General features: G+C 53.1%; 1 protein-coding gene across 1 annotated transcript; it reads left to right on the top strand.

The window, feature by feature from the left end:
• The first annotated feature begins 364 nt into the window (after positions 1–364).
• Positions 365–10,603, top strand: LOC131093433 (zinc finger protein 436-like). Its single transcript, XM_058040601.1, has 2 exons — positions 365–482; positions 8,281–10,603. The coding sequence occupies exon 2, from the start codon at positions 8,308–8,310 to the stop codon at positions 9,058–9,060; it is 753 nt and encodes a 250-aa protein (XP_057896584.1). The 5' UTR covers positions 365–482; positions 8,281–8,307; the 3' UTR covers positions 9,061–10,603.
• Positions 10,604–11,953: the final 1,350 nt, after the last annotated feature.

Raw genomic sequence — 11,953 nt, 5'->3', positions numbered from 1 at the left:
GCTGGCGTGAGGGCGCTGCGGGAGCGGCTGCCCGCGGTCTCCTTGCGGCCGCTGCCTCGGCAGGAGCCGCTGCCGGAGCAGCGCTGGCTCGGCCCGGCTCCTGTGGCTGGGACAGAGGGGGCTGCCCCGCGCCCAGAGGCTGCGGTCCGCCGCCGCCTCACCAGGATCCGGTAATGGCGGCTCTGCCGAGCCAAGGCCGCCCTCAGGGCGGCACCAGGGGCCGTGCTTGGCCCCGCTCCCACCAATCACCGCGCGAGCTCGAGGAGCGACGGCAGAATCAGTCAATCGCAGCGTGGGGCCGGCTCTGCACACGGCACGGCCCCGCCTCCCTTTCCCCGAACTCCGGCATTTCCCGGCAGCCGCGGCTGAGGAGCGGCCCCGGCGCTGTGCCCGGCCCGGGCAGGAGGCCAAGGAGCCGCTGCTGCTGCCCCGAACCGCCGGGAGCTCGGCGTGACCGGGACCTGAGGGCGCTGGGAGCTGGGGTGAGTGCGGGACGGAGCCGGGACCCGCCTGCAGCCTCGGCAGGAGCCCAGGCCGGAGCACGGGATGCTGGAGGGAGGCCAAAACTTCTCTGTCACTTCCCTCCTCCACCTGGGCAGGGAACAGAGCGCGTAAGGAAAGGCTCGGGGGTCTGGGTAAGCGTGGGGACAGTTCAATCACTGGTGACGGGCACAACGCACTTGTCAGGAGAATTAATCCACAAACCTCAGAGGTTTATGTCTAACAAGGAGACAGAGGAGTCCTTTTCCTCTATTCGAATAAAGAGAGAGGCCATGGGGCATTCCCCTGGGGTCTCTCCAATTTTTGGAGGACACAGCCTCCCTTTTTATCCCAGTTTCCCGGCCGCATTTCCCTTCTCTCTTTCCCCATTGGCTGAGGTACTTGAGAGGTTCAGATTTCCCGCTACTCACGATACTTAAGATTTCCCTCTGATATATAACCCTTCCTTTTAATTTTTAATTCTTATGGAATTTAGGGTTTTCCCTTATTGTTTCTTTCATCTTTCAGTGTTCAGTTTCATTTATCAGCAAACCTAAAGTTTGTTTGTAAAAGCCACTATCTTTTCCCATTCATCAATCAATGGAATCTTTTCCATTGTTTCTTTTATCTCTCAGTGCTGGTTTGATCTACCAGCAGACCCACAGCCTGTTTGTTAGGAGAAAATCCATCATTCCTCTCACACTTGACTTGGGGAAATTAATTGAATCTATTATCAAACATAGCGGGGCAAGAGAATGAGAACTGAAATAATTCCTACGAAAATATCCTGCCCCCACTTCTCTCTCCTTCCCGGGCTTAACTCTGTCCTGCATTCCCTCCCTTCTCCCCAGCCAGAGGCGTAGGGGATGGGGGTCACAGCCCGGTCCTGTCACAGCCTCCCCTCAGGGACAGGAATCCTCGTCCTGCTCCGGCCTGGGGTCCCTCCCACGGGACACATCCCTCGGGAACGGGCTGCTCCAGCGGGGATCCCCCCGGGCTCACAGGTGCCGCCAGGAGCCGCTTCCATGGCTCTGCAGGGGCTTCCCAGGGGCTCGGGGCCTCTCTCGGGCATCCCCTGCCCGCGGTCTCCTTGCGGCCGCTGCCTCGGCAGGAGCCGCTGCCGGAGCAGCGCTGGCTCGGCCCGGTTGCTGTGGCTGGGACAGAGGGGGCTGCCCCGTGCCCGGGGCTGTGCGGGGAAATTGCCGTGGCCGGAGATTTCTGTACCCAGAGGAGACAGAGGAGTCCTGTAAAAGTGACTTTATTGTGAGCAGAGGGAGAGGCCGAGGGGCATTTGCCGTGCGCTCTGTGCCATTGTTGTAGTTCGCAGCCTCCTTTTTATCCTCATTTTCCCGGCCTCATCTCCCTCTCCCTTTGCCCACTGGCTGAGGTACTTGGAAGGTTCAGACCTCCCGATCCTCCAACTGCATGTCCTCGGTAATGTGCGCCCCCAGTTTTGTATAACAGCTGATATTCACTGCTCTGTTAAGTCTTTGTTCTTCTCGAAATTCAGAAATTCAGCGGGACTTTGAGGAACTTTCTGTGTCAATTTCCAACATTTTCTAAAGCTGATGGTTTCTCCCATTACTTCCTTATCTACAAGTCCCCAGCCCTATCTCCAGGCAGATTCACTCATTGACTCTGTTTTTTAATTCCTGGGTCTTCTTTGGTTTTGGGATTATTCTCAGTGCCCTCATTCCCTGACCTTCTGTGGCTGTTTCTGGATCAGGAGGCCTGGCTGCCACCTGCATCCCCTCGCTCAGCTGCTGAATGAGCTGCACTCTCAAGGTGTGGAGCATGGTAAAACAAATGCTGTTTCTCCTCTGTAGCACATCAGAGGAGAAACAGCATTTGTTTAACCCATGGTCTGCCAGGGAGCCACAAAACCGTGTCCCATTCTGTTATGGTTAGAGGCTGGCACAATGCTAGTGCTCCTATGAAGATAGTTTCTCTCTGGTGTCTGCTGTGAGATGTGACCAGGAATAAGCGAAACAGGCTTTTACTTAGAAATAAAGAAAAGAAAACTTTATTAACTAAACTACAACTCTAAATAACAAGAAATATGCAGGGAAAATGAAAACTTTGTAAAAACATTTCCTCCTCTCTCTACTAAATTCCAATACATCTATCTCTCAAATTTCAACTCTCGGTCTACCACTAGTCTTTAGATAATCAATTGTCAATTCATCAAGAGGAGAGGAGTCTTTCTTGTGCTATAGGCTTCTTCTGGAAACACCATTGAAACTTCGTGTGTTTCTGTGTCCCTCGTGGCACCGCCAGGAGTAAATCTGATGTCATGACCTCTTCCCTTTATGTCCAGTGCTCTCCCTGCTGAACATGGACTAGAGCTGCTCCTAGGGTTGTCTTTTTAAGGATGCTTTGTCCCGTTACCAAACAGAGCACAGTCCCATCTTTGGGACACTTGTCTTCTTCAGATTTCCCTTCTTGGGGCTGAGGGGTACTAACACTGAACTTTCTTGGGTCTGAGCCATTTCCTCCCTCTGGATGCAGTCTCTGTGTCACAAGGAACATGATTCTGTCCATGGCTATAACAAGAAGAGTCTAGGTAAGCTACTTTATCATCTCTTCTCACTTAAGATTCTTCACTTTGACACTTGCACACTTCTTTCTTCCATTTCATCTCTATCACTCTTCTAGGAAAGGTTAATGTTCTGCAAAGTTTTCATTGTCTGAGAAAGGGTTCAAAGCTCCCACAAGCGGCAGGACACCTTCTCGCTGCACCCCCCATCCTTCTCCACAGGCCGGGCTGCCTGCCAGCGCTTGATATCAAATTTCAAGGGGGCACAGGCTCTATCTCTGTCTCTGTCTCCTGGGTGGGGGGGCTGCCCGATGCCTCCTGGTGCTTCTCCCACCCTTCTGTGCTGGGCCTCTTCACTTCCCTCGCTGGAATTCCAGAGATCTTCCCCCGAGAGTTCTTTGCTCTTAACCCCTGCGTTCTCAGAGGCGTGTCTAATGTCTCTAGTGGCTACACTAGGTGCTAATATAAAAATCTGAACACTTATTGGTGACTACAGCATATCTCAGAAAACTTACTTCCTCTCAAACTATGACACATTCCCATCTTATCCGCGTTTGGATTGGTGCATGAGCTGCTTTCTTGTTTCCTTTGTTATCTGTTTCACCACTTTTCCTTTGTCATCTATTTGCCAACAGCAGTTTGAGTCATTGATTTTTGCAGAAACTCCTCCTCCTTCTGCTAACAGATGATCTAATTCCATCTCATGGAGAAATGTTGTGTTCCTCATTTCAGTGGATTGGTCAGCAGCAAGGTCAGGAGCCGGAGCTGTCTGGTTGGTTATTATTGCGAGGGCAGCTTGAAATCTAATGATGCCATTGAAATGAGAAATGGGTTCTGTGGCTCCTGATATGAATTGGTTCGGGTTCCCAGGGGCCGGTCCATGGTGTTGTAGGATTTGTTCTGCTGGCCGTTCAGCTTTTTCCCGGTTTTGGGCACTGCCTCAGGAGCCAAGACTGCATCAATTGACCACTTTTCTCTAATTAAATCATCAAATACTTTGATTCCAAACTGATTTCCCTGAACTTGTGATAGCTAGAACATCTTAGTGCTCTAATACATCCTCTATAACATACAGACAGTCACAGCACATGTTGGAGTGGGCAGAGGGATGATTCCCCCCCCCATTTATTTAAAGTGAAGTTTTCCCAACATTCTCCATGTGCTGTTTCCCTTTGCAGCTTCACCCATTTCTGTTGCAGGGTCAGATATCCTCCCCCTGGGCTCTGCCTTGAGCTGTGCAAATTCCATCATGCCAGCAGGCAGAGCTTGGGGTGAGGGGCAGAGGGAATCAGCCCAATTCCTGCCCCAGGCAAGAGACCCAGGTGCCTTGTCCACCCTTTGCCCAGCAGTGTTCATTTGCATTTCTAAAGCTCCTCTGCAGGCTGCCTGGAATGAAGCTTCTCTTCCAGGGTGTACTCACACATGCCCCCCTCCCTCCCCCCCCTCCCCCAAAGCCAGGGGTTTTTGGGGTATTTTTAATTTTAGGGGTTTTTTTTTGAAGAGTGTTCTATTAACTGTTTATGAGTTAAAGGGACACCTTTAAAGCTCTTCTAGTTCTGTAAAATGCAGCCTGAAGGTAAACACCAGAAAACTCAGACCAAAATTTTGCAATCCCCAACAGCCACACAAACACACAAGAAAAAGAATCCAAAGCAATAAAGATTTTTTTCTACTTCTTCTGCTAAGAATAAAAATTGATTCTCACACTCCTGGCCCAAATCTAACTGACAATATCAAAGTAACATTAATTTGAAACAACATTCTCATGGTGTAATCTTATTCCAGCCAGCCCAGTGTGTGAGTGCAACTGAGCTCCAGAGTGGAATTGTGCCATGGTATTCCCCAGCAGCTGTGGCAGTGCAGGCCCAGACAGACATGTGGTACAACAGAACTAGGCTCTGTATCAACTTTTATAAAATTAATTTGCGTTCCAAGTTTAGAAAACAAATCGCTTCCCAGTCAATCATGATAGCAATTAGGAGGAAATAAAAGTTCATGCATTTCAAACCCATTGCCCACATCTGCTAATAGTGGTTGAATAAAACCACTGCTCTTTCCCACTTATCTCCTTACTAATCAAACATATTTCTAGCATTTTTTCCCTCTTGGGTCTAAGATTCAAAGTGCATTGAGAGGCTCCTGTGTCCATCAAGGGAGGCCTCCTCTCAATGCAAACCCACCCTGAATGTTCTCAGTGTGGAGGGTCCCTGGTGTGATGGGAGCTGTGACAGCCCTGCCAATCCATGTCCATCAAGGGGTGGACTTGCTGGTCCTGAGGGTGCTGCTGTCTGTGCTTGCAGTGTCCTTGTGCCCTGCAGCTGGAGCCCTGGTTCCTTGCCAGGGGCTGTTTGGGTGGGCTCTGCCCTGCCGAGGAGGGCAATGCCTCTGCCAGGTGCTTGTGGCCGAGCCGTGCCCTGGGTGCTGGGGCCCCCTTGGGCCCTGGGGTTGATCCCTCAGGGGCTGTAGGAACTGTGCCCTGGCCTTTGCCTTCAGCTTGGCCTTTTGCTGCTCCCTTCTTGCACTCACCTGCTGTGCCTTTGTGCCCAAGTGCTGCAGGGCCTTCTTGTGCCCCTCCTGCAGCCCCCCTCAGTGCCTGTGGGTGCTCATCCTCTGACAGCTGCTGAGCTTTCTGCAAAATCATTTGTTTTCCAGCGACTCAAAGAATATCTTGATCCTTCCCTAATAATCCGCCTTTCCCAGGTGTTCCTTGCTCCTCCTCCCTGTGCTCAGGGTACCCTCCCCAGCCCGTATCCCAGAGCCGCTCCCTGTCCTGCCGCAGTGTCCAAAGGCGCCCCTGGCGGGCAGGGCCGGCAGCTCCACGGGGCCGGGCAGCGGCCGGGGCGTCCCGCAGCCTCCTGGGGGCCGGGGGCCGCTGCCGGCCCTGCCCGGGGCTGGTGGGGTCAGGCAGCGCCCGGCGCTGAGCCCCGGCTGCCCCACAGCCCCGGCCCGGCCCCGCAGCTCCCCACAGGCCCCCAGCCCGTGCTCCCGGTGCCGCAGCTCTGCGCCCGGTGCTGCCGCCCACAGAGAAACCCCCTGAAACCCTGACCTCCTTGATTTCCTCTCCTGGAAACCGGGGATACAAATGATCAGCTGACAAATATTGAGGATAAGACTCTGTTGAAAATCATCCCAATCCTCGGTATTTTTCTCTTCCTCCTCTTTTCTTTTTCTTACCACATAGATTCCTCCTGCTGCTTCTTGCCTTAACCATATTGCTGCACACTCCCCTTCATCCAGTCTCTTCCCAGCACACCAACACCATCCATCCATCCATCCATCCATCCATCCATCCATCCATCCATCCATCCATCCATCCATCCATCCATCCATCCATCCATCCCCTGTTTTCCAAATCCCTTTTCCACTTCCCTTATTGCCCCTCTGGGTATCCATGTCCATAATTACCTCTGGGGGAATGTGTACTCTTCCTCAACCTTCTCCAAAGGGACCCTTCAGAGATATTTTGGGATCATCATCTGTTGCATCCCTTTGGCCAGGACCCCTTCCCGGCTTTCCCTTTTCTACCCTCCATGGGTGCCCTGTCATGTTCACTCCCCAAAGATCCCAGCACACTCACAGATGAGATTTGCAGTGCTCTCTCCCTGCTGACTCTTCAGAGCCTCCCCTGATGTGTCACTTGTTTGTCTCCTGGTCACTCTCGGGTACCCAATCAATCCCTGGTGCCGCCGCCCCCCAAGGGAGTCACCCAAGATCACCCAAACTGGGTGAGGCACCTTCAGCTGCACTCGCTGCCCGCCACCCCGGATGTTGGAAGGAATTCTGGACGAGTCCCAAGGTGTGTGGAAAAATGGACACCACCAGAGGTTTCTGTTCAGGAAGAAGACAGAGGACTCCTGTAAAAATAATTTCATTCAAAAAAAAAAAAAAAAAAGTGAGAAGCCATGGGACATTTCCTATGGAGTCTCTCCACTTGTTGGAGGACACAGCCTCCTGTTCATCCTAAGTTTCCTGTCTACATCTCCCTTTCTCTTTCCCTATTGGCTTGAGAGCTACAGACATCCCAGTCTACCTACTGCTTCCCCTTCCTAATATGCTCCCCATTTTTGTATAGCAAACAATATTTATGGCTCTGTGAAGTCTTTGTTCTTCTTCTCGAAGTTCATTAATTTAGCAGGACCTTGGCTGAGCAGCAGTCTGTGTCATCAATTAATAACATTTTATGAAACTGATGGCTTCTCCTGTCGCTTCTTTATGTACAAGTCCCTGGCTCTATCTCTGAGCAGATTCACAGCATCTGTTTGTAAAGACACTTTCCTCTTCTTCCTTTCATGGGGGTCCCCCATTTGTGGGGCATCCCCCCTGGAGCAGGGTGTCCCCCCTTGCTGCAGCCCCACCCTCAGGCAGTGCTCAGCCAATCAGCGCACACGCTGATGATGACTCAGTAGTTGCCAGGCAGACCCGCGGCTCTCAGCGTTCCCCATCTGCGCTCCCGCTCGGCCCCAGCGCCCCCCTCGAGGGGAATTTGGGGAGGTGGGAGTGCGGCAGCGCCAAGGCCGGGCCCCCCCGCGCTGTCCCGGCGGGAGCGGCTGCAGTGGGGACCGAGTGCGGGCGGGAGCGGCCAAGAGCCCAGCGCTGCCCCAGCCCGAGCTGCCCCAGCTCCATCCCTGCCCCTGCCGTGGGATGCTGTGGGTTTGGGGGCAAGAGGGAGCCGGCAGTGGGTGCTGGGCCTGGGGCAGGAGGAGAAGGGAAGGAGAAGCAGGGTTGAGGAACAAACTGGTCAAACGATGCACGTGGGACGAGATGGTGGGATTGTGCAGGAGAATGAGGAATAGCAGGAGGAAGAGGAGTGTGAAGAAGAGCGGAGACACAGGAGGAGGAGCAGAAACAGGAAGCATCAGAAGGTTCCATCTCTCCCTGTATCTGCAGGCTCTACCCCAAGCCCCAGGATCATTGTCCCCTCATATGCAGCAGATATCCAGGGAGGAGGATCCATGAATTTCACTGGGGTGAATCTTGGTGTTTCTGAGCTTTCTTGGGCTAAATGTTGGTGCTTTGGTTTTTTGTAGAGGCTGAATCTTTATCTTTTGGAGGAGGTTTTTGCCAAATCATGATGTTTGGGGAGTTTTTGATCTGTGTCTTGGTGTTGGAAGAATTTTTGTGCTGAATCTTGGTGTTTTGGAAGTTCTTACAGACACAAGATGTCCTATTAGTTCCTGAGATGAAGTTGGGCAAGGAGGAACTCCCAGTGCAAGGCACCCTCTTATTCTTTTTCTTTTTTTTTTTTTTTTTTTAACCTAAACCAGGATTTTTTATTCCCAAGGCTTGGTCTAATGGAGGATGAGGAAAAACCCCGGAGATCCTGCACAAGGAGTGGCTACAAACCCAGCCCAGGGAGCTGCGAGGAGGAAAGAGCCCCCCTGAGCCAGGAAGATGGCCAGAGATCCAGCCCGAGCTCAGAGCTGGTGGAGAAGCCTCATGGCAGGAAGAAGCCCCACAAGTGCTTGGAATGTGGGAAGGTTTTCAGCCAGAGCTCCGACCTGATCCAGCACCAAAGGATCCACACTGGGGAGCGGCCCTACCAGTGTGGGGAGTGTGGGAAGAGCTTCAGACAGAGCTCTGGCCTAATTCAGCACCAGGTGATCCACACTGGGGTACGACCCTACAAATGTGGGGATTGTTGGAAGAGCTTCAGAGACAGCTCTGACCTGATCCGGCACCAGATGATCCACACTGGCGAAAAGCCCTATGAATGTGGGGAATGTGGGAAGAGCTTCAACCAGAGATCCCACCTGATCCAGCACCAGAGGATCCACACTGGGGAACGGCCCTACACCTGCTTGGAATGTGGGAAGAGCTATGGGTGGAGCTCAGACCTGAGAAAACACCAGCGCAGCCACACCGGGGAGAAGCCCTACGAGTGTCCTGAGTGTGGGAAGAGGTTCCAGATCAGCTCCACTCTCCTCAGACATGAGCGGATTCACACAGACGAGAGGCCGTTCCGCTGCCCCGACTGCGGGAAGGGCTTCAACCGCAAATTCGCCCTCGTCTCCCACCAGCGCATCCACTCCAGGGAGAGGCCCTAAGAGTGTGGGGAGTGTGGGAAGAGCTTCTCCCTGAGCTCATCCTTGACCAAACACCAACGGAGGCGTCACTGAGGGAAGCCCTGTGGGTGCCCTGAGTGCTGGAAGAGCTTTGTGCACTGCTCCAGCTCCATCCCCCATGGGAGGATCCACGTTTGATGATCCCCAGTGACCTCTGTTAGGCAGTGCCCTGGTGATCTGTGTTGGGATGACACCTGGCTGGGGATGCTCCACATCTTCCTGGCTCCCTCTGGGCACTTGGACGAATGCAGAGAGCAGAACATCCATCAGGAGGTAGACCAACAATGGGAATTCCATGGGGAGAGCAGATGTCTTGACTTTCAACGCCAGAACATCTTTTGTATTCACTCCTATCTTCTGGTGTCATCAAGGAGTTCTGGATGGTCTTGGAGGTCTTTTCTAACTTCAGGGATTCCATGATTTTAATTTCCTGTTGCCTAAGGGAGTCTTCTACAGGCAGATGATGAAAAAGTGAAGAAAAGACCAAAATTTTGGAGACAGTAGGGTAGAAACTCCACCAAAAAAGGTTCTTCTCTCCCACCCAAGCAGGTGGAACCTCAGCTGGCACTGTCATGATCTGTCCCAGCGGACAGGTAACGCGATGATTTTTAGGTGCAAAATTAACCAACAAGGCACAGGGGATTTGCAGTAACAAATCGACAAAATGCAGTTTTATTGAAATAAACACAACTGAAATGCGTTGGTAAGCGGAACTGGGGAAAAAAGGGAGAAGATAAGGGAAGAGGGAGGAAAAGAGGGAAGACAGGTATAGCTGCCGAGACATGATACCTCTTTTGTCCTTCAGGGTCCGGCCATCAAAGCTCACTGGGTCACGTCCGGGAGATCTCGAAAAGCATGGCTAACCAGGGCTCCAATTATACGATTTTTCATTGCGGGGAAGGGGAGCCGAAACAAAGGTCTCCCGGGAGGGGGAAAGAACAGAAAAGGGGGTGCACAGAGTCCTAGCCAAGCAACAGGCAAAAACCATTGTTTTCCTGGCCCAATGCTCGCAGGTGCGTTTACTCTGGGCAGCTTTTCCCCCCTTCGTGCACACCTCCCCCGAGTTGGGGGGGTTCAGTCTCAGTGTCTGGAAGAAGGTGCGAGGGGGATTTTCTTGCACGGGGATTTCCTGTCTTGGTTCTTTGATGAAGAGGCTTGCATTTCTGCTTGTCTGTCACAATGGCTGAGGGCGGATGAGAGGGGTCTTCTGTGGGAGACCACCCAGAGCTCAAGCGAGGCAGGCCAGGAGGTAGGGAGAGTCCATTGTTCAGAAGGGGCAGAATGCACCCTTCGTGTTCAGCTTGGGGTGTTATGCAAATAACACCTGTGGAAACAAACTGACAATCGCATGACTTCCCCTCCCCACTGGCTCAACAGTTTTAACTTTTTGGTGGTCTTTTCTTCATGACAGTTGTGAGGCATAAATGAAGGATATTTCGGACAGACTCTCACAGGCACGGACATGGAAATATTTTTATTTTAGGTTGATTTTCTTTTAATATCTCTTTATCCCTTTAAAATATCCAACACAAGCGTAAAAATAAAGACATCGAACTAAGACATGGGTGTGGTCACGGTGGACACAGACTTGGTGGGACACAGACATGGGGACTGACAAGGGGACACATGGACATGGAGGGGGATGGGGACATGGGGGCACAGGGGCACAGAGGCTGATGTTGGGGACAATGACAGGGATGGAAACACGGTGGGGAGACAGCCATGGGTGAGGACATGGTGGGACATGGCCGGTGACCTGTGGAGGCATGGCCATGGCTGGTGCCATGGGGATAACTTGCAGGGGATGTGGGGGATGCTGGGTTTGAGGGAGTTGAGGGTTCCTGGGAGGGACCTGGGTCTTGCTGAGGCCTTTGGAGACCCCAGGCTGAGCAGCTCCAGCTGTGCTGGGAGACCCTGGGGGAGGTTCTGGGGCAGCTGCTCAAGGACCCTCTGACCTGGAGTCCCAGCCAGGCATTGGGCTCCTGGAAGGGGATGAACGTCCTTGTCCCCAGGAGGGAAATCCCAGCACCCCAAGGGTGTTGGAGGCAGCTGAGGGGCCACAGCAGGAAGGGGAAAGCCAGAGAGAGCTGTCCCTCTCCAAAACTGCACCCCAAAAATCCCAAAACTCAGGGATTCCTCTCAGGAAAAAGCACCCAAGAGCTGCCAGATTTCAGGGAAAGGGGGAATGTGACCCCCCCCAAGACAGAGCCAAGAGGGGCTTGGATCCCCCAAAACCCAAGCACGAGGGTGAGGGATGGGGCTGGAGGGACAATGGCAAAGGGGCAGAAGAGCAGGGGAAAAGAGGATTCAAAGAGAGTGGGAGAGGCATGGGACCCCAAAACTGAGTTGCGAGGGATCTTTAGTTTGGGGGAATGATGGGAGAGGGGAGTAAAAGGTGGGGATGGAACAGAAAAAGGGCAGTTCCATGGGGATCCCTTTGTGTTCCCCAGTTGATCCCTGAAGTGTTTCCCTGGAACTCTGGGGAGGGATGGATCCCCACTGGGTGGGTCCTCAAGCCCATTGCCCATCCCTGGGGGTTCATGGGGGGTTCCCTCCACCCAAATGCTGGTGGTGCTGTGGCTGTGGGAGAGATGTGGTGGGGAAAGGGGGGTCTGGGGTGGGCAGGGAGGGGGAGCAAGAGGAAGAGGAGGGAGAGAGGGATGAGGGGGAGGAAAGGAGGAGGGAAAGGAAGAACAGGAACAGTACCAGGAAGAGGAAGAGCAGCAGGAGAACCACGCGGTTCCCTCACTCACTGAGTCCGCAGCTCTCGCTGCTTCTGGCAGCATCAATCCACCCTCCACATCCTGCAGGTGAGCAGGGAGGGGTAGCTCGTCCCACATCCCTCAGGGAGTGTCCAGGAGGGCTTTTTGCAAGG

The sequence above is a fragment of the Melospiza georgiana genome, chromosome 25 (assembly GCF_028018845.1).
Source record: "Melospiza georgiana isolate bMelGeo1 chromosome 25, bMelGeo1.pri, whole genome shotgun sequence".
Taxonomy (NCBI): domain Eukaryota; kingdom Metazoa; phylum Chordata; class Aves; order Passeriformes; family Passerellidae; genus Melospiza; species Melospiza georgiana.
This window is presented reverse-complemented; position numbering and strand designations above follow the sequence as displayed.

Coding starts and splice junctions, on each gene's coding strand:
- LOC131093433 (XM_058040601.1), top strand. CDS start 8,308: ATGGAGGATGAGGAAAAACCCCGGAGATCCTGCACAAGGAGTGGCTAC.